This window comes from Lycorma delicatula, chromosome 5 (assembly GCF_047948215.1).
Source record: "Lycorma delicatula isolate Av1 chromosome 5, ASM4794821v1, whole genome shotgun sequence".
In the NCBI taxonomy this organism is placed as follows: domain Eukaryota; kingdom Metazoa; phylum Arthropoda; class Insecta; order Hemiptera; family Fulgoridae; genus Lycorma; species Lycorma delicatula.
In genome coordinates, this window is record NC_134459.1 from 147,504,567 (window position 1) to 147,531,797 (window position 27,231).

A 27,231-nucleotide genomic window follows, 5' to 3' on the forward strand; every position below is an offset into this window, starting at 1 on the left:
AAACAGCTTGTTCTGGTGTTTTCTGATCAGGTAACCTTACTAAAAACTGTAATTATAGAGCTAACTAAGAGTTGAAATGCCAAGATCCCAACGAAGGGATATACAAAAAAAATCATCACCTGGTACAATATCTCAGGCATCCCAGGCATCAAAATCCCCACCACCATCTCAAAGTCTCATTGAGGATATAGAGGACAATTAAGAGTGTGAAGAAGATTATGTATTGAAAAAAGAAAAATTGAATAGTATTTGATAAATAATATGCATGCAGTTTTGTATTAACAGAAAAAGAATACTTTGAGTACAGAAACTATTGAATTGAATTTTTGTGGTCTCTGTTCTTGCCATGTGGATATTGAAATCCTAATAAAGGAAGAAGATCCTTTAATACTGCATCTGCAGGAGACTTCACTTCCATCCCCCCAGGATGATGGGTCATTTTTCATGGATACTCTTGCGACAGATGTGACTGTCAAACTGAGGGCAGAGGATGAAAAGCTGTGGCTATTTTCCTAAAGAAAACAGTATTGGCCATATGGAAACCACTGGATACAAATATCCCTGCAATCTCAGTGAAGATATCAGTACCATTCAATATTAATATCTGTAATTTATATCTTCCTCCAAATTCTGACATCAGTGAGAATGATCTGTCAACCAAGTTTTTTTTCCAAATTCCTTTACCATCCCTAGTAATTGGCGATTTCAATGCCCATCACCATTCTTGGAGCCCATTGTCATGTTCTCCTCGAGGCAATATAGTTGATCGACTGAGGCAGAACTTATATATCTGCTTATTGAACAATGGGTTATACACGTTATGCCATCTTTAATAAGGTACAATTTCATGAGACTGTACAAGATTACACTTTCCTACATGTCATCCTCTGAAGTAATGCCTTATGTTAGTTCCAGAGGCTAAAGCAGAAAAAGAGAGAGGTACATATTTGTGCACTGATCTGTCAATTTGTTCAGCACCGTACTCCCATATCATACCTGGAGCTTCATATCTGGTCATAGACCGGTTGTAATCTTAGTCAATAATAGTGATTTGTTTCAGAATCAACCACGTAGATGAGTGGTTCAGAAAGCAGACTGGATCGGATACAAGAATTCCTTTATCGATTATGACAAGAGCAGTAGTGCTATCTATCAGCTTGCCAAGTTTACACACAGATTCTCTATAACGGGAATGATTCCATCTCTTTAACAATCTGGAAAGCCAAGGCGGTCTGTTGTTCCTTGATGGGATGAAGACTGCAGGCGGGCAGTAAGAGATCGATGTAAGGCTTAACGGATTTTCAATTGAAGATTGACAACTGAAATGCTCTGTGCCTTCTGCAACGCAAGGGATGTTTGCTATAGAGTGGTTTAGTGTGCTAAACAAAAATGTTGGCTGAATTACATTGAATCCATTTCTTGTACAATGCTTTCATTGTTGTATGGAGAAAGGTTTGAACCATCTGTGGATTGGTACATCCACAGATTGGTAGCCACCACAGCCGATTTAACTGCAGAGTGGCGAAGATCTTGTTACTGCAACAGTTGATGTTATGAACACATTTGGAAGGTTATTCAGGATAGTTTCACATACATCATTGTACTGTCATGAGTTCATGAGATATAAGTTGCAGTAGAAAGTATCCCGTTGTTGATTGGAGACTTGCAAAATGAATTTAATAAACCTTTTTCTTATGAGCTAAGGTATGCCTTGAATAATTCTCATGACACTTCCCCCGGAAATGATAATATCAGGCACAGTATGTTATCACACCTCCCAGATAGTGCACTACAACTTGTATCTATAATAGAATATTCTCTTATCAGGCGTTTCCAGATTCTTAATTAGAGGCACTGGTAATCCCCGTACTGAAACCTGGTAAAGATATTTATCTTTACCAGGATTCAGTATGGTAAATCATGCCCCACAAGTTATCATCTTATCTCCTTGACCAGTGACTTGTATGTGATGATGGAATGAATGGTGAACCATCGTCTAGTTTGGTACCTTGAGAGAAATCCCCTAATTGCCCCAGAACAATGAAGTTCTCGGCAGGGTAGATCATCTATTGATCATATGGTTGCCCTGGAAGCTGCTATACAAAACACCTTTTTATTCCGCAAACGTCTAGTTTCTGTATTTTTCTATTTGCAAAAGTCATATGACACGGCACAGAGGAGAGGAATCCTAAATACACCTCATGAATGGGGTGAACTAGGTAATTTCCTTGCATTTATCAGTCGTTTTCTCAGTTGTTAGTCCTTTCGAATTCAAGATGGAACGACAGTATCTAAAAGTTTCACACTGGAAAATGGAGTACCGCAGAGAAGTGTCGTTAGTGTTATTTTGTTTGCCATAGCATTAATAGTATAACAAACTGCGTGTGAAAACCGGTTATGTGCTCTTTATTTGTAGATGATTTTTCTATTTACGTAGTATGTAGAACATTAGCTGCGGGTGAGAGGCTGCTTCAAAACACAATAACCTGCTTAGAATCGTGGTATAATTGTAATGGATTCATGTTTTCCCCGGAAAAAAAACAAAGTACATTTGCTTTTCCCAGTTGAGGAAACATGTTGACTGACCCTGAACTCATTTACATGGTGAACCAGTTGAAGTGTGCATACGGGTTAGATTTCTAGGAATGTGGTTAGACCAACGACTAACGTGGATAACATTTGAAGGAACTTATTGTAAAATGTCTAAAAATGTTATACATGCTGAAGGTTTTATCTAATTACCATTGGGGAGCCATCCTGACCCTGTAGGAAAATTCACCCACCATGTGGAAGTTTTGGTCATCATGCCACCCCCTGCATACCTAGTCCTTGTGGGTTTCGCTAGAAGTCATCTTGAAAACTTTGCTCAACCGTTGGGGAGCCAATTGTATTTGCATGTTTCGCTTCTACAGAGCTCTGGTCTGTTCTCGATTACACATAGCTTATTTGTCGGCATGGGCCACCATTCTAATGATGTTTAATGCAGTCCATCATTGCCTGATCTGTCTTGCCACAGGTGTGTTTCGTTTCGCTCAAGCCTCGTGGTAAGTCTGCTGGTGGACATTGGTCAGCCATCTCTTTCAATAGCTGGAAGCAGATTATATGCTCCAATGTGGCTGGGATTAAAGCGCGACTAACTCATCCAACCTTTGATGCAGGTGTTCTCAACCAGCATGTTAATCGATATCAGGAACAGTCGAGATCTTCTGCTCTGCTATGCATCAGAGCTCAGCACCTTTTCTCAGCTCTAAATATAGAATTACCTCCAGTCTTTACTGTTACTCCATGTTATTAACCCCCATGTCAGCCATCTCTTGTTAATTACTGCTTTCATCTTTGTCAGTGTAATAAAAGAACAGTAATCCAGTTATCATACAAAATGTATTTTATAATGTTATAAATAGCATGAATCCTGATGTTACAGTTTACATGGTTGGCTCTAAAAACGTTAATTCTGTTGTAGTTTTATGGTTGGCTACAGTACGTACATGGCTTTCTCAGCATCACCAATATTTTCGTTGTAGAACTGTATAGTATTTTTAAGGCTTTACATATTATTAACCAAAAATTTTGACATGTTCTTGTTTGCTCAGATTCTAAGAGTGCCTTACAGGCGATTAATGACATGCACTCCAGACACCCTGTTGTCTGTGAGATCATTGTGTTGTTTTGCAAATGACTAAACATAAAACAACAATTAGCTCCTGCTGGATCCCTAGCCTTATAGGAATTTCAAGCAATTAACATGCAGATAGTGAGGCAAAAACGGCTTGTTTTCAGCCTACTTTTACCAATTGCATTGCTTCTAACGATCTTGTCTGTTCTTGTTTGTTTCTCATTGTGAATGGGAGAATTCCATGAACAATAAACTTTGCCCAATTAAAACACTGACTCACTGGAACTCCTCATGCAGAAATAACAAGAGGAGGTTATCTGCCATTTATAAACAGAGTACACTAGGCTCACTTGTGGATATCTGATGATATAAACAGATGCACTCCTTTGTGCTCACTGCGACTGCCAACTAATAGTGCACCACGTCCTTGTGGATTGTATCTGTTGGAGGCATTGTGTTGCAAGTTTCATCTAGGGGCTAACTTTTGAACTATTTTAGGGGATAATGGAATGTTGCTATCTTATGTTTTACGATTTCTTAGGGCCGTCCATTTATATGCAAGTATTTAAATTACTGTAGTATATTTCAGCTATTCATGCCATATGCTGAAAAGCAGATGTTGATTTTATTATTTTAATTTAGATATATAATGTGATTTATCTTTTTTTTATTACGATAAATATATATAAGTGCTTTTGTCCAGAAACCCACCCACCAAAAAAAAAAATAATAAAATTGTCGTCTGCAATTATTTATTGATGTTAACTAGTAAGAAGAAAGTGATATTATTGTTAAAGTTAAAATAAATGAAAAAGGAAATTTAATTACTACATATATAATGCTTTGATTTCTACGATTTTGTTTATGGGAATGTATTAATGTCAATTAGATTAATGTAATTTACTTAATAAAAAATCAATTTGTTTGTCATTTGCAGATCATGAAAGTTCAACTGAAGATATTTTAACACAAGAACAGAATATTGACCTACAGGATGAAACGACAATGCCTAGTGATTGGACTCCATATCCGTGCCCAGAAAACTGTTCACCAATCGAGTGAGTGTCGTTTGTTAATGTTTAGTGTAGTCTTTTTTTCGTGTAGTATAACTGTGTGAAAAGACAAGTAATATCAAGACGATAGTTAGTTATTTTTTTATAAATTTGTCTTTTCCATTAGTCTTTATTGCTAGTACTCTACCAGATAATAAAGAATAATCAGTTATATAAAATTTCAATTAGCGGTTCCCTTAGTTTAAGAACATAAGGGTTTTCTGTCTAGTTAAGCCATGTTGATATGTAAGTGTTGCATCTTATAATTACATTTTTTCTTTTATTCGAGGGCTTGGAAGACAGGATTTCTGTCCGTAGTAAGTCTGGAATTTTAATCCTGGGCCAAATTATATATGACCCCAATCAATCCTGAAAGTAAATAATCTTTTCTCATCGACTACTTTTTTCTTTCCCTCAATTCCTTCTCCATTATCAGTTTTCCAAGTGCAGTTCACCATAATGATGTCAGAAGGTGAAGAGCCAGTGCATTCTGTATCTGTAGATTGATTTTGTAGACTGACTCCCAGAGATTTTGTTTCCTCTTATGCGATGGCAAATTAAATATAATAGTTGAAGTTCTTATTGAGTAAAGCCATCTGATTTCTATCCTGAAAAAACCTCCGTACTACAGGTTCAGTAATTGTTAATATATTATTTGATACTACATAATTGATACTACATAATTTTTTTTCAGAGTAAAGGGTAGGTGTTAGTGACTTGTTTTCTTTCATTACCCCTTCTCAATAGAGCTCATTTCCAGTAAGCTTAGAAATTGCAGAAGAATTATCAGTAGAAATGAATTTAGGTCTATTAGTTTTATTGAAATTTTTTACAACTCTTAAAGCTGTGAAATTGAGGTTACAAAGTTAAATTTCTTTGTCTAATGATTCCTGAACAAAAACATCATAAAATGAAACTACATAATTTTGTAAGTACATACTGAAAGTTTGTGATTTTTTTTTAATTTTGGATACTTTTTAAAGTATTTAATTATTGTTGTATATGCAAGTAAAATTGTATTTTTAATGTTATGTAATTCATCCTGTTAGTTGTAGAATTTTTTTTTTTTCAGACAAGAAAGTAATGAAGCATGTAGCAATAGTGGTGATGCAATAGATAGGGGGGATATAGACACTGTTAGTGAACCACCACAAAAAAAGAGAAGAGAAGATGAGACTGCAGCATCAACAGAAACAGCCGACAGTCAATAATCAGTCTTGTTCCTCTATATTGTATATTTTATAAAAAGATGCGCTTTACTTAACTTTTTATTTTTAAGTTAATTTTAGTCATAAGTAATGTTGATTTACGTATTATAATGTATCAGTGTATATATATATATATATATATATATATATATATATATATATATACTTGTGCATATGAGTAATGAGTAATCGCCAAGCTACTTCTTTTGAGATTAAACTGGCATAATTGAGTTAGATTCGGTTTTTTTGAGATTAAATGTTGATTCTTAAGTAGTTTGTTTTTTTTAATTTTAGATATTAGTTTTAGGTGTAATATTTATGACTGAATGTATTTCAATCTAATATGACTCACAACTTACCTTCCTACCTCAGAATTTAGATACTGTATGGATAACAGATTTATGTATGATCTGTCATACATACAGTCTTTTTGAGTTATGAATTGTTACTAGTGGTTAGTTACTAATTATAGTAATCTGTATACTTGTATTAAATATTGAATAATTTAAATTTTATATTTCTGTAATTAAATAAGCCGGCAGTTCTATAATGGTAACAGTTTAATTAATATTCTGCAAGTATGGCATTCTTTGTTGTATTTAATTTACAACATTGATGTTTATATCACTATAAAGGCTTGTGTTAACATGTTTGTTTGATTTTGATTTAGTACAGGCAATGTCATCAAAATAGGCTGTATTTGAAAATCCTTACCTATCGATTGATCTTTTGTTCATGCGTTAGGGGTAATGAGGGAAGCTTAATTCCAGATTTTTAACATCCCCCTCCCATAGAATTTTGAAAAACTCGAAATACTCAAAAAGTTTTTAAATGCGTTTTTCTCTGAATCTATGCACTTAAGAGAAAAGTTTTTCAAACAAAAGATGTAGAGGACATTCTCCTCCACAATTAATGTCTTTGAAGTTGTGCCGTATAATTTGAAATTGAAATACTAGGTGGCGCTGAAGTTGTAAAAAATGTTGTAAACGAGTAGACCGGTTAGACACGTGCCCAATTCACAACATTTTCACACTTTCACAAGCTACAGTTCCAAAACGGTAATTCGTACAAGAAAATTGATTAAATAAAGGTTGTCTGTTTTTTTGAGATTAACAACTTTTCCAAATGCAATACAGAGGAAAAACAATTTTTTCCTGTGAAAAAACCGAAAAAACATGTTTTTTACAACTTCAGCGCCACCTAGTATTTCAATTTCAAATTATACGGCATAACTTAAAAGACATTAATTGTAGAGGAAAATGTCCTCTACATGTTTTGTTTGAAAAACTTTTCTCTAAAATGCATAGGTTCAGAGAAAAACGCATTTCAAAAACTTTTTGAGTTTTCAAAAATCTATGGGAGGGGGATGTTAAAAATCTGGAGTTAAGCTTCCCTCATCTCCCCTAACATATGTAAAAAACATCAATCTGTTGGTAAGGAATTTCAAATAAAAATACAAATTGACTGTAATAATTCGTATACACATATTTCGGTATTTTAGGAATAATAATTTGTATGATACGTATTTATTAGTTTATAACCCATACGAGTATGAGAGGTGGCTGAAATGTAATGAAGTCACTCATAACTTAAAAATGAAAAGAGATAGTCAAATGTAACAAATATGGCATAAAACTACATCCACTGTTATGTGGCTCTGCATCTTAAATTTAACCTAGGGGCTAACATGGAAACTATTCTAGAGGATAATGAAATGTTATGTTAAGTTTTACGTTTCCTTAGAGCCCTGTCTGTTTACATTCAAGTATTTGAAATACTGCAGTGAGTCAGCTATTTATGGCAATTGCCGTAAAGCAGATGGTTATTTTTTTTTTTTGTTATGTTAGTTGGCATGTATAATGTGATGTATCTTTATCTATTATAAAAATTATATTGTGTCTGGGCAATGATAATGCAGAAACATTTTTCACCCAGAAAACCCCAAAAAAAATCTCCCTGAAAACATCTTTCAGTTCATCAGCCTTGGGGAATTAAATATCATTAATATTCCCATTATTTGCAGAAAGAAGTGATCTTCACTTCTTCTACACGCATTAGATTTAGTCAATATGTAGGGTGTGGAATAGGTTCACATTTCAACTTTTCAAGAACCTCAGTGGTTACATATATTGATGTGTGTCTGAGCATTATCATGTTGTAGAATTATCAGCTCTGTGGATTGTAAAACACTCTAAACACATTTACTAAGGTGTTTTAATGTCTTTATCACACTAAATTTACAGTTGACCTAGCTTCATCCACCTTCTTTTGGTACTTCTAATCAGTGACAATGAACTGTTTGACCAGTGTGAGGTTCATTCTCAATATTAGTTTTACAAAAGAAGAATATCATTAAAGTGAAGACACAGTTCCTGTTTAAGCTTAAAAAAAAGTCTTGCATAAGTCTTAATAGAACGTTCTATTTTTTAGAACGTTAATAGAACGTTTTTATTTTTTGACTGCCCACATTTAAAATAAAATTATTATTATATCACCTGCTGCAGTCACTGAAACATATATTTCTGTTTTGTATTACAACACTTTGTCTCGCTATTAAAAAGTATAACTTAAAAATTGTTTCTTATGAATTAAATTTCAGCTTTAAAAGTCTGTTTACATTTATAAAATGCCTCACAAAAGCTTGTTAAAGTAGAAAAACATTAATTGCAGTGGGAAATTATATGATCTGTAAAAATGATACAAACAACTTGTGTATAGTTCTGAGCTTATGAAAGGTTTTTTATTTCTGTATAACATATATTCAAGAAATATAAATGCTATGTTGGCATTTAAGTGTAACCTGTAAAAGGTATTCAAATTATTAACATTTTGCTCTACTGGAATGTACTCTAGGCTAGTGAATTTTGAGTTGACCATTAAATTATGCTGCATGCGCGCACGCTGTGAAACATTTAAATGTAATAACTTAATACTCTAAAATTTTTGTTATACTATTAAATAAAATACACTGAAACACTGTGTAAATAAAGAATCACTGTGCAACAATGATTTTGAAAATTAACTTAAACACAAAAACCCACAACTGCCCAAACTCGGGTTTGCAAATAAGAGATTTCATTGGTTGTATTTTATAGATACAACCAATGTATCTATAGTATAATACAACCAATTATACTAAATCTGTAATTTTTTATGGTCACTGATTAATGCGTGTAATGATAACTATAATTTTATTAAACTGCTGATAAAAGACTTTTAATCTGAAAAATATATTGTTATTTTTTAGAATTGTAATTAAAGAGATTTTTAGATTTTAAAAGAGCATTAGGTTTTATTATGTACTTTTTTTATATAAACATAATTTATTCTTCAGTACAGTACTGTTAACTATATAGATACATTTATTGTTAAATAAAAACATTATCTAAGTCATAATTTAAAATTGTTTATAAAAGACTGAGATTTTTTTTATATGTAATTGAACATTTCATATGTTTCTGAAATTAGTATTGATAATTTAAAAAATATATTAGTTAAAGTGCTTTAAACTTATGCTTTATTCTAAAGCATAAGTTCACAGTTATGTTTACATGTTGCATTTTTAACAGTCTCTTTATTGAATGAATGGTTGTTTTTTAACCTCTTTCTGGTCCGTGAAATAATATTTTATTCATACATGTGAAGTTAAAAGAAATTCAGTAATGTTGTGAGTTGTGCTCTGATTTATTTTGTTTTCTATTGAAATTATGTTAGACTGTGTATATATAGTTCGTTCCTAGTACAGTCAGTGTAATCATAGAAACAATATATGACTGCTTCGATTGTTGATTAAATTTATGTTAAAATAAATTAATTGATGTCATTGTCAATATTGTACAAAGGTTATGTAGACAAGGATAGTTTTTATTATTATTCACAAAGTTTAAATCTGTATTGGATAGTGTTCATTAGTTAATTTTTTTTTATTCTTTCGTTGCAGTAGAATTGTTTGACATTATTCAAATTACCTTATATAATAATAATTATTGCTGAAGCATAATTATATAGAAAAATAACAAAACTTTGGATAAATTAAAAATACATCAGAAATTAAATCAAAGTATTCTATTTTCCATTAAACTGTGTAAATTCTCCTTGTTAACCTTACCAAGAAACATTAAAAAGACCTGTTCCCCACTTTAATGGTGTTCCTTTATAATAATTTTTCTAGGTTATTTTATTTATTAGTGTAGATAGTTTTAACCTTTTACTGTTTTCATTTGTACCATTTTGTATGGGAGGTTTTAAAAAAATTAATCTAATAGTAATTTTATCAGTTTTTATGTATTAATTAATCCATAAAATTTGAATATCAACTTCTTTAATGGTAAAGAAATGTATTCATAGGAAATAATTATAGTTTTATTTAACAATTATAGTTTTAAAAAATTAACCCTTACCCCATTTTTATATTCATTGTATTAATGTGTTTAGTTGATAAAAAATGTATTTAAACCTTGTAATTGCATGATTATAAATTAATTATACGTGCAGATAAAAAAATTGATCTTACAGTATGAAAAAATAAAAGTTTAGGTATAGATTTTATGTAAGTAATGCAGGTTTTGAAATTGTGTTTAGGAATTATCTCAATATTATTTGGTATTTATATTGTCAGAATCTGTCCGTAGGTAGTAAAACAGTATTTTTTTATTTCCTCTGAGAGTAGAATAGAAGTAATAATAATAATATCAATTATACTTTTATTTCAGATGTTTAATTGTAGATTCATTTAAAGTACTTTTTATGTAAATCTCTATATTTGTGAATCTTACATTAATTAGATAAAATAACAGGGTTACCAATTGCTAAAATATAATTTATTATTAATAGTAATCATAGTAGTATTATTTAATTTATATGTGAGAGTTTTTCTTTTCTTTGACTGTGTAATAACTGTTTTTGTAACACATGGCAGCATGTCACATTTCATAACATATAAGATGTTTGGGAACATTATAAAGTTGTTATTGTTGAAAATGAATGGCCAGGTTTCAAATTGTAGCTTCAGAAGAGAAGTTGAAATTGTGCAAAAATGTTGTCAATATTTCAGTCACTTTATGAAAATAAATTTCCCCCGAGTAGTTCTTTTTTATAAAACCTTTTATATTTTTTTAAATATTTGTACTATGGATTATGTTCTTACCAAAGGATTTTTTTGAGCGTACTCTGTCGTGTATTTATTTTATTAGAAAAAAAGATTTTATTGGAAATAATAAAACTAAATAATAATAGATTATAAAACTCTGTTTGAGTGATTAAAATTTTAAGTATAGTTTATCCAGAAATAGAAACTACTTGAGAGAAAGGTTGAGATAGCTTTTTTTTATAAAGGCTGCCAATATAGCATTACCAAGCAGTATTAAGGACAAATACGTGTTATGATTCAACCAATCGTGAATTAGTAATAAGTGCAGTAACATTTTTGTGTCCACTTAACAAAACTTTTTCTTCGCATTTTCTAATTCTAGCTTCATTTGAACCGGATTTCTGTAAAACAGCAACTAGCAATATTTCTCCTACTACTTGTTTTTGTAATGAGCTTGTTACAAGTTTTTTATTGTCTCGATCTTTCTCTTAAGGATTCAGTTAATAATTTTATATATATTTTATTAGGGAACAGTGAACTGGAGATTCTGAAACCTGCCCCTTGCCACTTGTTATTCTTAAAGGAATTTTTAAAAAAAATTGAAGGATGAATAAGTACTATCATTGTTATTAAGGTCAAGCATGCTGGACTTTGTATATAAAACTGTTACATATTATTTATTGTAATTTTTTATTTTCTTTATGAAATGTTTATGTTTGATATTGTTATATGTGCCTTTTTGAATTCATTATTAATATTACTTATAAGGCAAAATGGGTAAGTAAAATACTGCCAGAATTAAAAAAAAAAAACTTTTAAGTATGTTTTAATTGCTATGAACCAATTTTTGTACTAGAAAATTATATATGCATCTGAATGCAACATTTGATCTTATTGATGTGGATAACATTATCACTATAGTGTAAAAATTAAAAGAACTTGTAAAAATACTAATTTAATACAGAAAGGCCTGGAAAATATTTTATTCTAAGTTCTTTTTTAGTGATGTAGTTTATGGTATTGCATTATTGTAATTGTTATTACACCAGTGCTCTACCAAAGGAGAGATAGCTCTATTTTAAGTAAGTTATTAATTATACTAATATTATTTTGTTTCAGGTATTATGATTATGTTATATGAAATCATGACTGGTATGGTAAGTGTGTACTATTCAAAGGTAGCACACACTTAGCATACCAGTCATGACCTCATATAATGTATAATATCTGGAATTAACAGATTATACTTGAAATAATATCAGTATAATTCATAACTGAAAAATAAAATAACATTTAACATTCAAAGTATTTAGAATCTAGTATGCAGAATTTTCTGCATGCTAAATTCTATATACTTTATAAAAAAAAAATTGAATATCCATGCAACTTTTTAGGACCAAATGAGAATATAAAAATAATTACACCAATTGTAGCATTCATGAAATAAAATATGACAATAATTTTTATTAAGGAATTTAAGAATTTTTCATTACAACAGATGTATAAAGTGTAGTATATAGCATAGCTCTCTATTTATGACAAAAATGTTTTTTAATATTCATCTGTATTATATACCTTCAAACTGAACTTAGAGGATTAACTCCGAAAACATTCTATAAAAAATTTAAGATTTAAACTACAGTTCTTAGTGTTTTGCTTTGGTAATTTTTAAATGTACATTTTGAATACAATATATTATTAAGGTTATTTTAAGTGATTTTTGTATTTGCTGTTAAATTATTAATTTATTATATGTTTTTGTAATAGTTATTGTTTTTTTTCTGTATTATATACAGATTCTGTAAATTATTTAAATAATTTTTTTTTTAAATAAAAATTGGTATTAGTGTAGTAGGCAATCTACCGCTGTAGTTAGTTAGTTCTTAGGTGGCGCCACTGAAACACTATTGAAATTATAAAATTATAAATGTAATGTGCTGTCTTTGCTTGCTAACCTTGACTAGCGAGTGAAGCGAGCGTAGGTTAACTTTGGTAAGATTATATTTATAATTTTACTTATTTATTTGCTTATTTCAATATAGCATTTCAGTGGCGCCATCTAAGAACTAACTAACTACAGTGGTGGATTGCCTACTACATTGATACCTAAAAACGTTTTACATTTAATATGAGGTTCCATTTCACTTATCGTTTTCCTATTTAACTGGAGTTAAAAACCTAATTTTTAACTTCAAGTTATTATTAATTTTTAAGTTAAAAATTAGGTTTTTAACTCCAGTTAATTCATTTAGTTTTTAAGTGATATATTTAATATATGAGGCTATAATAAATAATATGAGGGGACTAGAATCACAACTCATAATCCAAAAAAGGTTAGTTAGTTACCAATGGATTCCACAGTAAATCTTCCCAGCAAGGAATTTGAATATGTAATCAATTTAAATGTGACTTAATCACTACCTTCAGGTACATGCTCACCAGTTTATCTTATTTATCTATTTCTAAAAGAATTACAATCAAGAATTAAATACCATAAAATGTTTAGCACATACAGTGGTTACAAAATCTAAATTAATTGACAAATGCTAATAAAATACTTAGGCTTCTCTCTTGCCTATCATCTGTACCCTCGCAATATTTGCACATCATTGATACACACTTTCTTCTGGCATGGAGGTAGATCCCAAACGATCCATGGCCCGAAAGCCACTGGACCGTACAGAAATTCACCTCCCCATGTCCCCTGTTGATCCAGGTCCTTATTGATGGTATTAGATGATGCATCCGACTTCCAGTCTCTGCTTCAACCCACATATTGTAAATAATATTGAAATCCTTTGGATAGCTGCTACAACAGAAGTTGGGCCTAAAGGTGTTCATTAGGAAACAAAATTCATGATCAATTTCATGTCATGTATTATATGAATCTAGGCCTCCCTAATTTTACACTATGAGTAGTGTTATTATATTTTAAATACATACATTATCACTATGGAATCTAAATACTGCAATAATAAAATCAGTTTATTATAAACCATGTTGAAATTTATATTTGTAATATAAGACAATGAAGACCAGTATAATCAAAGAAGGAACAAAATTAAAAAATTACCCTCAAAAACCCAAGCCAACAATTTTGTTCAGAGATTTTATAAGGAAAAGGTGCTTGATGTTTGCAGGCTTTCCTAGATATTTTTTTTACGTTTCCTATTTCAAAAATAGAATAATTGATGGATGCACTCTAAAAATTAAAAATGCAAAGTTCATGATTAAAAAGAAATTAATGAAAAAAAAACTATTTCACAATCACCTGTGATTTATAAATGTGATTATAATTTGAAATAATTTCTGAAAATTAAATATATTTATTTCTTTTCTTTTATCAAAAATAGAATGTCAAGAAATTTATTAATAGTATTTAATGTTTGGGAGTCTCATTATTGCAGAGAAAGAAGTCGAAGGAAATATTCCTTTGAATATTTAATGTAGATGCCATGAACTCTTACTTAAGAATTATTTTGAATACTTGTTACAATCTAGGATTTAATTCGTGATGTGCCAGAGGCTATTTATAACAGAAAAGCATCAGCAAAATCATTCTAACACAGGTATGGCCATGCAAAATTATAAATTTGTAATGGTGTTTTATCCACAAACCATTACACTGATAGACAAAAAGATTTTTTTTTAACTTTTCTCCAAGTGTGATACCATTATTTGAATTATTTTTTGTGTACATTACAGATCTGTAGATATAATTTTTCTATCAATCTTAGTTTTAAATAAATTAAGTTTAAAAAAAAATTAAGGGATATTAGTTAAAATCTATAAAATTTATAATTTTGCATGGTCATACCTGTGTTAGAATGATTTTGCTTTTATAAATAGCCTCGGACACATCACGAATTAATGTCCAACAGTAAGCGGCTAGCATGTTAGTATTCCATTTCCCTTTATAGCGGCCTTCCATCAGCAAAATATCTAGGTGGAAATGTTCACAGAGTTTGTCACTTACATCTCTGAGGTTGTCCAGGAAAATCCAGATGTGAGTGTTGGAAATGTATTAGTATTAGACGTGATGTCATAATATGTGACTATGATATGATTTAATTCTTTGTCTAGTATTGTTTATTTATAGCTTACAAATTATGTTGACAAAGGTAAGACAATAAAAACAGCTTACAAAATATAATATATGCGCTTAAAATGCTAACTATATTGTTGGAGCATTTATGTGTGGGTTTTGTGTAGGTACTTCTGTGTATGGTGTAGCCTTGGTGGGGTGAGAGTCCTGGAGTGAATGTGGTAGACAAGAGAAGGTACATGGTAGAATGTTGTGAAGTGTAGTGCAAATTTGAGCAAAAGTGATTATTAGATTATTACATGTTGGTTGTTGAATAAATTTATATTCAATACATCAAGCATATTGTGTTTTTTATTCAAGTAGTGCCAACCATATCTGGGGGATCCAGCCTATAATTAAACTAAGTACAGCCAACCTGAGCTATTAACACATATGTTAATGACAAATCATTAAGAGGTTTTGAAGAAATCTGACTGATGTCTCATACATGCAAGGTTATTAGATTAAAGTAACGGTAATAAGCTATTTATGTTAGAAATTATAATTAGTAATAATAATTACATTAATAAATTGCAAAAACAGCATCCCAACCCCGTAGGGGGAAGACACTCCACCTTGTGACGTTACAGGTCGTCACACCACCCCCTCCGTTCCGAGCCCTGAGGGGCTTTACTGGAGGTCGTCTTTAGACCCTCTAACTGATTATATCTCACAGTCATCAGCCAGGCCTCGGTCGGGATACCATTGATGTAAATGCCTCGGTAGACATTTGCATCAGTAAAATACAAATAAAAGTTTACCTTCACATAGGTCTCAAACGGACATCCAACCTAACATAATTTCCTCAAACTAACTGACAGAAACCGCAGAAGCGCGAACCTCGCGCCTAGTTCAGATTTGTCAGCACCGTTCGTGACTGTGAATGCCACACAGAAAACGAATGAGTTGAAACGTAATCAGTGTTACACTCTTACTAACCGAATTATATCTTACGCAACACAGAAATTCAGACTAACACCCAAATAAGTCGACCAATTTAAGTCACCTACCAAGGGGAACGTAACCTCATTCCGATCCGCGCAGGAGCCGGGGACAAATCCCGCACCACCACCTGTTTCCATCATGGAGTCTCGCGTGGCATTACGAGGTCACGATCAGGACCGCCACTGGCGGAACGAAGCTACGCCCCCGGTCACATGAGCTACCATACCCCGGCGGCGCGGCCACCCCCACCAGCGGGAGCCACAAATCGAATCACAAACAACTTAAATATAACCGTGGCACAATGCCAATGCGCCTACCTCCAACCAATCCCATGCCTACGCCGGAACCCTAGCCATCCGGGATCCTATCATGATCGAGTACTCCGATTAAACTCCCTCTGCAGACCTACACACCGCAAGGGCGCGAAGAAAACCAGCCACTATAGACCACTCCTCGCGGATCATCCAGTTAATACGGAGATCCAGAAAGGAATGCATTTTCTCAAGTTTCCTAACACCTTGTGAACGTTCGACCTTGTATCTGGGACAGATGTAGAGTACGTGGTCCACTGTATCATCAGTCCCACATTCCGGGCATTGACTCGAATCCACCAAATGAAATTTAGCCAAACTCGCCCGAAAGGCACTATGCACAGAGAGAAACTGTATGATATACCGATTGGGGGAGACCAATCCAATCGCATCTAAATCAGACACTATAGGAAATATACCATACGTGTAGCGACCTGTGGGGGATTCGTTCCACCTGACCTGCCAAGACGCAAGATCCCCGGTCTTCAATCTCCTACTTTCGTTCTGACGTCAATAGGTTATTTACCTTGGAAATGTAGCGTTATCTACGCTCATTAGCCACGATATCAATTGGCTTGACTCCGGCTATAACACCCGCGAGACAGTTCTATAACCACCTATAACAGTCAGCAAGAGGAGTCGCTGAGCCGGTAACAAAATGTCCTGCAATACCTAAAAGCCAAGCAGTGAGCCCAGACAGACGCAGCATACAGCATAATAGCTTCACTGACACCTTTGTAAAGGATACTCATGGTACAGTAATTAAACCCCCAATCTAAATTAATGACTCTGTGGATTCCATAAAAAGCATCAGCAGCCGTTTTGGCCACATTTTGTAGGTGTTCCTTGAACCGAAAACTTTCATCAAGGATATCACCCAGGCATTTTTAAGCCGTAACGTACCAAATAGGGAGACCAGCCATTCGAACTCGGATTCATCGGGAAGCAGCCAATCGGCCATTAAGCAACATCATTGTGGTTTTCTGTGGGCTGAAAATCATCTTATGTTGGAGTGTCTCAAAAGTATGAGCAGCTCGGAACTCTACCTCGGTACGCGAATCCCTTTCAATCAGTAGGAGCGTGTCGTCAGTATAAGCGACGATACGACAATCACATGGCAACCTTAAACGCAATATGAATCGAAATTTTATGATCCAAAGAAGGGGACTCAGACACTGCCCTGAGGGCATCCTTTAGTTAAGAACCTCCGGGCCGCCATCACGCACGGAAACAGTCCGATGGCTGAAATAACTTGAGTGCATTTCTAATTCATTTTGTATACACTTACGCTTCTGCATCTGAAACAGGGCAGAGGGCCACCATAAGTTATTAAATGACTCCCGGATATGTCCAGATAAATCCCTAATAGATATTTACATAACTGGTGAAGCTATATCCATCATCTTTATTATGGCATCCTCAGTGCTCTTGCCCGGTCGGAAACCATACTGGTGTTGTCTATTAGCAGATGATCATTGACCAATCTAATATTAATACGCAAATATAGGACCTTGCCAATATCAGTCAAGAGCATTAGTGAACGGTAAGAAGAACTAACAGTAGCATCTTTGTCGCCACCTTTGAACAGCAACACCAAGTCTTCACGCTTCCAACAAGCCGGAAAGTGGCCGGCGAAGAGCAACCTATTATATATTCTAGGTAGAGGATCAAGGACTACTCGAAGCGCTCGGACGAGGAGCTACACTGTGATACAATCATATTCAGGGGCCTTGTGTCGTGGCATACTATAGATCACTTTACGCACTTCTGTCTCAGTGATCTCAGAAGATTGTAAGTCGGTCTCGAGAATCGCGACTTCCCGCTTGACCCGTCGGTGGTATGAAACCTCACCCACCATAGTGTCATCCGGGAGCAAATCATTCAGCAAAATGTTAAGGACGCGGTCCTTATCAATTACCACACCCTCGCGGGTCGACAAAGCTGACAAGAGGATATCTTTCCTGCGATTATGTCCATAGAACAACACTCCAAGGGTCTGAATTCCCTTGCTCCTGAACGAAGGAACGCCAGGAATTATGCTTGGAGGACCGAATTCTATGAAAGTACCTAGCCCCCTTTCTGCGGTAATCCGCAGTTAGGGCCGCATGCCGATCGGGATCACCCTCTCTTTGCGCAGCCCTTCTGACTCGATTCACAGACTGCTTCATTGCTGTCAGATTCCGAGACCATCAACCAGATATACGTTCCCGGCCAGTGCCTCTAGGAATGGCGGCTTCAGCCGCCGCCACCATCGCAGAAGTAAATTTTCTGCCAGGATATCTAATAGGGGCCGTCAAGTTCTCGAGAAATAATCTCCAGTCTGGACTCTAACAAAGAGGAGAATTTCGGCCAGTCCGCCTTCCTATGCAGGAAGCGCCCCAGGTAAACATAAAAGTGTCCCTCATGGCCATCGCGCAGCTTATCTGCTATTTCAAAAAGTATCAACCGGTGATTGCTAGAACAGTCGTCGACCACAGACCAGTCAAGAATCTTGCCAAGGATGTCCCTACCAATGGTGATGTCAATATTTGTACCTGAAAACCTATGGCGTTGAAAAACGACATGATTGGGGATATCGATCTCCCTGCAGTAGAGGCATTCCTCGTTTTCTGCTCTTGCCTCGCATACAAGAACGTTCTGAATCCCTCGTGGCCGGTCAGGGACTGGCTCTATCCGCCTTTTTCCTGTCATCAATATCACTCCAGACTTATCACCAGAGAGGTGTAATTTTTTCTCAGATATTCATATTCTTACCATCTCGAGCACTGAATTTCCCGCAGCTGCCACCTTATCTTCGGTCTTAGTCCTTACAACTAAGACCAAGTCATCAGCAAAAGCCAGTGTTGTTACGCCTTCGGGATAATCTAGTCGTATACACCAAACACCATAATAGGGGCCCTAGGACGAACCCCTGAGAAACCCGCGCATAACCTTTCGCTTTACTCCAATCCCTTCTTGATAACAAATTACAAAACGGTCCTGAAGGTACCTTTGGATAATCTTCCTCAGGTAACCCTCAACTCCTCGATCTCGAAGTGCAGCAAAAATCGCCTCCCAACTCAAACTATTGAAAGTGTTTAAAAAATCCAATAAAATTACAGCTGGTATCTCTCTTGTTTGCCATGTTCCTCTGGCTGCCTCGTCTGTTATCCGGATGACTTCTTTTACAGCGTCAACTGTCGACCGACCGTTCTAAATCCGTATTATCGTGGGCTTAATCCCCCGAGGTTTTCTATGCTGGTCCGAAGTCTAGTCTCTAACATCCGTTCGAATAGTTCACAACAGTTATTAATTAAACAAATCGGTCGATATGACCTCGACGTATTTTTTTCTCCAGACTTCTTTATCAACACTAGCTTTGCCTTCTTCCAGTCGACTTTGCCTTCTCCCTAGTATCTCTACAGGCGCCAAGTCAACCAACAACCGCACCATCTCAACTGGTACACCATCGGGAGGGGGCTTTTATGCAGTCTTATCTTCCTCCTGGCCACGATGAGTTCTTCTGAATGGAACCATTCCGTCAGCAGCTAGTTCTTCTCTCAACGGGACCCTACCTTTGGGGAACAGGTCCCGCAGGCACTCCCGCACTTGGTTCTCAGTTAGTGCCGGGAGTCTGCTTTCAAGTTTACGGGTTACGATCCTATAGCCCTGGACCCAGGGATCATCATCTATGCTGGCACAGAGTTGCTTCCAACAAGTCTCCTTTACTCTCTTTATGGTCAATTTATATTCGTACCTGGCCGTGGTATATTCTAACATTGCTCGCTCCTGGCAGTGCATATCTGCCCCTCTGTTAGCCCGTTGGTACTTCCTCCGAGGTGCACAAACTTTGCTATGTAGTTGTTGTAACTCTCCGTTCCATCAAAATGTATGTCTTTTCTTTGTTAGTTAGACCGTCACGCCCGATTGGGAACATTCCTCAACAACATCTCCATTAGTTTATTCGGAGTGTTCATTTGAACCCACCGTTACCTTATGTTCTTAGCAAATCGTATAAAACATGATCTTGACGTGATCAATCGTGTTGTAGCTTTCCTGCTCACCCGAGAGTTTCAGTTTCCAAGATCCTCCAATTTTTGCATCTACCTACATGCTCCGTCGTTACAAACGCGAGATCGATAACTGACCTTGAGTTACCTCTTTCAAATGTAGCACCATATCCGTTTACACAAATCAGTCCCAGCGAGTTAATTCGGTCATTGAGATACTGTCCACGCAGATTGGTCAGTCACATCACCGGTGAAATCCGGAGATTTTGCGTTAAAATCTCCTGTGATTAACAACTCTCTGTCTCTGTATCTGCGGATTTCATCACACAGATCGTCCAAAAACGGTATGAAGCACTCACTGTCAGTGTTGGGGGAGTGGAAGCTTAAAAAAACCACCACCCCACCCAGGTCCGTCCACACAAAGCCGTCTCCTGCTCTGTTACGTAGCATCGGAATACCCGGTTCCGGAAAACCGATAGCCGCATTTCGCTTATTATCTAGTAGCCACACTGGTTCAGTCGTCATTGTTTGGCTCAGATACCAGGAGAACCTCTACCTCTTCATTAATAGATGTCTCCCAGCACAGATTCATTGATCTCCGGCTGCGATTAGCATTAAACTGCAGAATCTTCTGCAGTTGATGCTGCACAACTTGAGGGCACACATTTCTTGGTTCTGTGGCCTTCCTTACCACATATAAGACACATCGCTATCTGCCTACATTCTGATTGCTTATATCCCGGTAGACTGCAGTTACAACATGGTGTGCCCTGTCTACTCCTTTACATTCAGAAGAGACACGTCCTTCTGCCCAGCACCTAAAACACTTCCCACGAGTCTCATATATTTCCGGCAGTGAACCCATCCGATTTTAATTCTTGCCTCTGTTAGTTTCATTGCTGCACGTTACGTGGTTATCACCATAGCGTTCTGCGTTGTGCTGTAGGCCGGGCGGACGGAAGTTATTCTAAATTCATCATCTGTTTTCCCATTTATGCGGGTCACTGCTGTTTTTATTTGTCTATAGTTGTCTCAGTATCATTATATTTTATAAGCACAATCCCCTTTTACGGGTATTCCTAGACCTTATGACCACCTGCAACTCTGCGGCACTGTCTCATAGGGCCCTCTTTTGTTTCTCAGCTTTTTGGGCACCTTTTACCCTGTTGCATAGTTTTTCACAAGTGTCTTTTCTGAGAGACAGTATCTGTCCCATCTCCTCTTGTGTTACTGACTCCTTTACTTTCTTGAGGACATTTGCGTATGTCTTGCCTATCAGTACCATTCAATATTAATATCTGTAATTTATATCTTCCTCCAAATTCTGATCAGTGAGAATGATCTGTCAACCAAGTTTTTTTTCCAAATTCCTTTACCATCCATAGTAATTGGCGATTTCAACGCCCATCACCATTCTTGGGGCTCATTGTCATGTTCTCCTCGAGGTAATATAGTTGATCGACTGAGGCAGCACTTATATATCTGCTTATTGAACGATGGGTTATACACGTTATGCCATCTTTAATAAAGTACAATTTCATGAGACTGTACAATATTACACTTTGCTACATGTCATCCTCTGAAGTAATACATTATGGTAGTTCCAGAGGCTAAAGCAGAAAAAGAGAGAGGTACATTTTTGTGCACTGATCTGTCAATTTGTTCAGCACCGTACTCCCATATCATACCTGGAGCTTCATATCTGGTCATAGACCGGTTGTAATTTTAGTCAATAATAGTGATTTGTTTCAGAATCAACCACGTAGATGAGTGGTTCAGAAAGCGGACTGGATCGGATACAAGAATTCCTTTATCGATTATGACAAGAGCAGTAGTGCGATCTATCAGCTTGCCAAGTTTACACACAGATTCTCTATAACGGGAATGATTCCATCTCTTTAACAATCTGGAAAGCCAAGGCGGTCTGTTGTTCCTTAATGTGATGAAGACTGCAGGCGGGCAGTAAGAGATTGATGTAGGGCTTTATGGAATTTCAATTGAAGATTGACAACTGAAATGCTCTGTGCCTTCTGTGCAAAATGAATTTAATAAACCTTTTTCTTATGAGCTAAGGTATGCCTTGAATAATTCTCATGACATTCCCCGGAAATGATAATATCAGGCCCAGTATGTTATCACACCTCCCAGATAGTGCACTACAACTTGTATCTATAATAGAATATTCTCTTATCAGGCGTTTCCAGATTCTTAGTTAGATGCACTGGTAATCCCCGTACTGAAACCTGGTAAAGATATTTATGTTTACCAGGATTCAGTATGGTAAATCATGCCCCACAAGTTATCATCTTATCTCCTTGACCAGTGACTTGTATGTGATGATGGAATGAATGGTGAACCATCGTCTAGTTTGGTACCTTGAGAGAAATGCCCTAATTGCCCCAGAACAATGAAGTTCTCGGCAGGGTAGATCATCTATTGATCATATGGTTGCCCTGGAAGCTGCTACACAAAACGCCTTTTTATTCCGCCAACGTCTAGTTTCTGTATTTTTCTATTTGCAAAAGTCATATGACACGGCATAGAGGAGAGGAATCCTAAATACACCTCATGAATGGGGTGAACAAGGTAATTTCCTTGCATTTATCAGTCGTTTCTCAGTTGTTAGTCCTTTCGAATTCAAGATGGAACGACAGTATCTAAAAGTTTCACACTGGAAAATGGAGTACCGCAGAAAAGTGTCGTTAGTGTTATTTTGTTTGCCATAGCATTAATAGTATAACAAACTGCGTGTGAAAACCGGTTATGTGCTCTTTATTTGTAGATGATTTTTCTATTTACGTAGTATGTAGAACATTAGCTGCAGGTGAGAGGCTGCTTCAAAACACAATAATCTGCTTAGAATCGTGGTATAATTGTAATGGATTCATGTTTTCCCCGGAAAAAAAACAAAGTACATTTGCTTTTCCCAGTTGAGGGAACATGTTGACTGACCCTGAACTCATTTACATGGTGAACCAGTTGAAGTGTGCATACGGGTTAGATTTCTAGTAATGTGGTTAGACCAACGACTAACGTGGATAACATTTGAAGGAACTTATTGTAAAATGTCTAAAAATGTTATACATGCTGAGGGTTTTATCTAATTACCATTGGGGAGCCATCCTGACCCTGTAGGAAAATTCACCCTCCATGTGGCAGTTTTGGTCATCATGCCACCCCCTGCATACCTAGTCCTTGTGGGTTTCGCTAGAAGTCATCTTGAAAAATTTGCTCAACCGTTGGGGAGCCAATTGTATTTGCATGTTTCGCTTCTACAGAGCTCTGGTCTGTTCTCGATTACACATAGCTTATTTGTCGGCATGGGCCACCATTCTAATGATGTTTAATGCAGTCCATCATTACCTGATCTGTCTTGCCACGGGTGTGTTTCGTTTCGCTCAAGCGAAAGGTAAGTCTGCTGGTGGACATTGGTCAGCCATCTCTTTCAATAGCTGGAAGCAGATTATATGCTCCAATGTGGCTGGGATTAAAGCGCGACCAACTCATCCAACCTTTGATGCAGATGTTCTCAACCAGCATGTTAATCGATATCAGGAACAGTTGAGATCTTCTGCTCTGCTACGCATCAGAGCTCAGCACCTTTTATCAGCTCTAAATATAGAATTACCTCCAGTCTTTACTGTTACTCCACGTTATTAACCCCCATGTCAGCCATCTCTTGTTAATTACTGCTTTCATCTTTGTCAGTGTAATAAAAAGAACAGTAATCCAGTTATCATACAAAATGTATTTTATAATGTTATAAATAGCATGAATCCTGATGTTACAGTTTATATGGTTGGCTCTAAAAACGTTAATTCTGTTGTAGTTTTATGGTTGGCTACAGTACGTACATGGCCTTCTCAGCATCACCAATATTTTCGTTGTAGAACTGTATAGTATTATTAAGGCTTTACATGTTATTAACCAAAAATTTTGACATGTTCTTGTTTGCTCAGATTCTAAGAGTGCCTTACAGGCGATTAATGACATGCACTCCAGACACCCTGTTGTCTGTGAGATCATTGTGTTGTTTTGCAAATGACTAAACATAAAACAATTAGCCCCTGCTGGATCCCTAGCCTTATAGGAATTTCAAGCAATTAACATGCAGATAGTGAGGAAAAAAAGGCTTGTTTTCAGCCTACTTTTACCAGTTGCATTGCTTCTAACGATCTTGTCTGTTCTTGTTTGTTTCTCATTGTGAATGGGAGAATTCCATGAACAATAAACTTTGCCCAATTAAGAACACTGTCTCACTGGAACTCCTCATGCAGAAATCACAAGAGGAGGTTATCTGCCATTTATAAACAGAGTACACTAGGATCACTCGTGGATATCTGATGATATAAACAGATGCACTCCTTTGTACTCACTGCAACTGCCAACTAATAGTGCACCACATCCTTGTGGATTGTATCTGTTAGGAGGCATTGTGTTGCAAGTTTCATCTAGGGGCTAACTTTTGAACTATTGTAGGGGATAATGGAATGTTGCTATCTTATGTTTTACGATTTCTTAGGGCCGTCCATTTATATGCAAGTATTTAAATTACTGTAGTATATTTCAGCTATTCATGCCATATGCTGTAAAGCAGATGTTGATTTTATTATTTTAATTTAGATATATAATGTGATTTATCTTTTTTTTATTACGATAAATATATATAAGTGCTTTTGTCCAGAAACCCACCCACCAAAAAAAAAAAAATAATAAAATTGTCATCTGCAATTATTTATTGGTGTTAACTAGTAAGAAGAAAGTGATATTATTGTTAAAATTAAAATAAATGAAAAAGGAAATTTAATTACTACATATATAATGCTTTGATTTCTACGATTTTGTTTATTGGAATGTATTAATGTCAATTAGATTAATGTAATTTACTTAATAAAAAATCAATTTGTTTGTCATTTGCAGATCATGAAAGTTCAACTGAAGATATTTTAACACAAGAACAGAATATTGACCTACAGGATGAAACGACAATGCCTAGTGATTGGACTCCATATCCGTACCCAGAAAACTGTTCACCAATCGAGTGAGTGTTGTTTGTTAATGTTTAGTGTAGTCTTTTTTTCGTGTAGTATAACTGTGTGAAAAGACAAGTAATATCAAGACAGTAGTTAGTTATTTTTTTATAAATTTGTCTTTTCCATTAGTCTTTATTGCTAGTACTCTACCAGATAATAAAGAATAATCAGTTATATAAAATTTCAATTAGCAGTTCCCTTAGTTTAAGAACATAAGGGTTTTCTGTCTAGTTAAGCCATGTTGATATGTAAGTGTTGCATCTTATAATTACATTTTTTTTTATTCGAGGGCTTGGAAGACAGGATTTCTGTCCGTAGTAAGTCTGGAATTTTAATCCTGGGCCAAATTATATATGACCCCAATCAATCCTGAAAGTAAATAATCTTTTCTCATCGCCTACTTTTTTTCTTTCCCTCAATTCCTTCTCCATTATCAGTTTTCCAAGTGCAGTTCACCATAATGATGTCAGAAGGTGCCAGTCATGATGGAGCCAGTGCATTCTGTATCTGTAGATTGATTTTGTAGACTGACTCCCAGAGATTTTGTTTCCTCTTATGCGATGGCAAATTAAATATAATAGTTGAAGTTCTTATTGAGTAAAGCCATCTGATTTCTATCCTGAAAAAACCTCCGTACTACAGGTTCAGTAATTGTTAATATATTATTTGATACTACATAACTTTTTTTCAGAGTAAAGGGTAGGTGTTAGTGACTTGTTTTCTTTCATTACCCGTTCTCAATAGAGCTCATTTCCAGTAAGCTTAGAAATTGCAGAAGAATTATCAGTAGAAATGAATTTAGGTCTATTAGTTTTATTGAAATTTTTTACAACTCTTAAAGCTGTGAAATTGAGGTTACAAAGTTAAATTTCTTTGTCTAATGATTCCTGAACAAAAACATCATAAAATCAAACTACTTAATTTTGTAAGTACATACTGAAAGTTTGTGATTTTTTTTTAATTTTGGATACTTTTTAAAGTATTTAATTATTGCTGTATATGCAAGTAAAATTGTATTTTGAATGTTATGTAATTCATCCTGTTAGTTGTAGAATTTTTTTCTTTTCAGACAAGAAAGTAATGAAGCATGTAGCAATAGTGGTGATGCAATAGATAGGGGGGATATAGACACTGTTAGTGAACCACCACAAAAAAAGAGAAGAGAAGATGAGACTGCAGCATCAACTGAAACAGCCGACAGTCAATAATCAGTCTTGTTCCTCTATATTGTATATTTTATAAAAAGATGCGCTTTACTTAACTTTTTATTTTTAAGTTAATTTTAGTCATAAGTAATGTTGATTTACGTATTATAATGTATCAGTGTATATATATATATATATATATATATATATATACTTGTGCATATGAGTAATCTCCAAGCTACTTCTTTTGAGATTAAACTGGCATAATTGAGTTAGATTTGGTTTTTTTGAGATTAAATGTTGATTCTTAAGTAGTTTGTTTTTTTTAATTTTAGATATTAGTTTTAGGTGTAATATTTATGACTGAATGTATTTCAATCTAATATGACTCACACCTTCCTACCTCAGAATTTAGATACTGTATGGATAACAGATCTATGTATGATCTGTCATACATACAGTCTTTTTGAGTTATGAATTGTTACTAGTGGTTAGTTACTAATTATAGTAATCTGTATACTTGTATTAAATATTGAATAATTTAAATTTTATATTTCTGTAATTAAATAAGCCGGCAGTTCTATAATGGTAACAGTTTAATTAATATTCTGTAAGTATGGCATTCTTTGTTGTATTTAATTTACAACATTGATGTTTATATCACTATAAAGGCTTGTGTTAACATGTTTGTTTGATTTTGATTTAGTACAGGCAATGTCATCAAAATAGGCTGTATTTGAAAATCCTTACCTATCGATT

At 35.0% G+C, this 27,231-nt stretch overlaps 2 protein-coding genes across 4 annotated transcripts in view; both read left to right on the forward strand.

Moving 5' to 3' along the window:
• Nucleotides 1-13,092, forward strand: part of LOC142325471 (uncharacterized) — a 47,481-nt gene extending 34,389 nt beyond the window's left edge. For all 3 annotated transcript variants that reach the window (XM_075367278.1, XM_075367280.1, XM_075367279.1), the window contains 2 exons: nt 4,554-4,674; nt 5,741-13,092. In XM_075367278.1, the coding sequence (XP_075223393.1) occupies nt 4,554-4,674; nt 5,741-5,879 (260 nt within the window). In that variant the 3' untranslated portion in view covers nt 5,880-13,092. The remainder of the gene's footprint in view (nt 1-4,553; nt 4,675-5,740) is intronic.
• Nucleotides 11,739-26,874, forward strand: LOC142325764 (uncharacterized). Its single transcript, XM_075367796.1, has 5 exons — nt 11,739-11,742; nt 12,085-12,122; nt 15,065-15,086; nt 25,215-25,335; nt 26,397-26,874. Exons 1-5 carry the CDS (start codon nt 11,739-11,741, stop codon nt 26,533-26,535), a joined length of 324 nt encoding a protein of 107 aa, XP_075223911.1. The 3' UTR covers nt 26,536-26,874.
• Nucleotides 26,875-27,231: the final 357 nt, after the last annotated feature.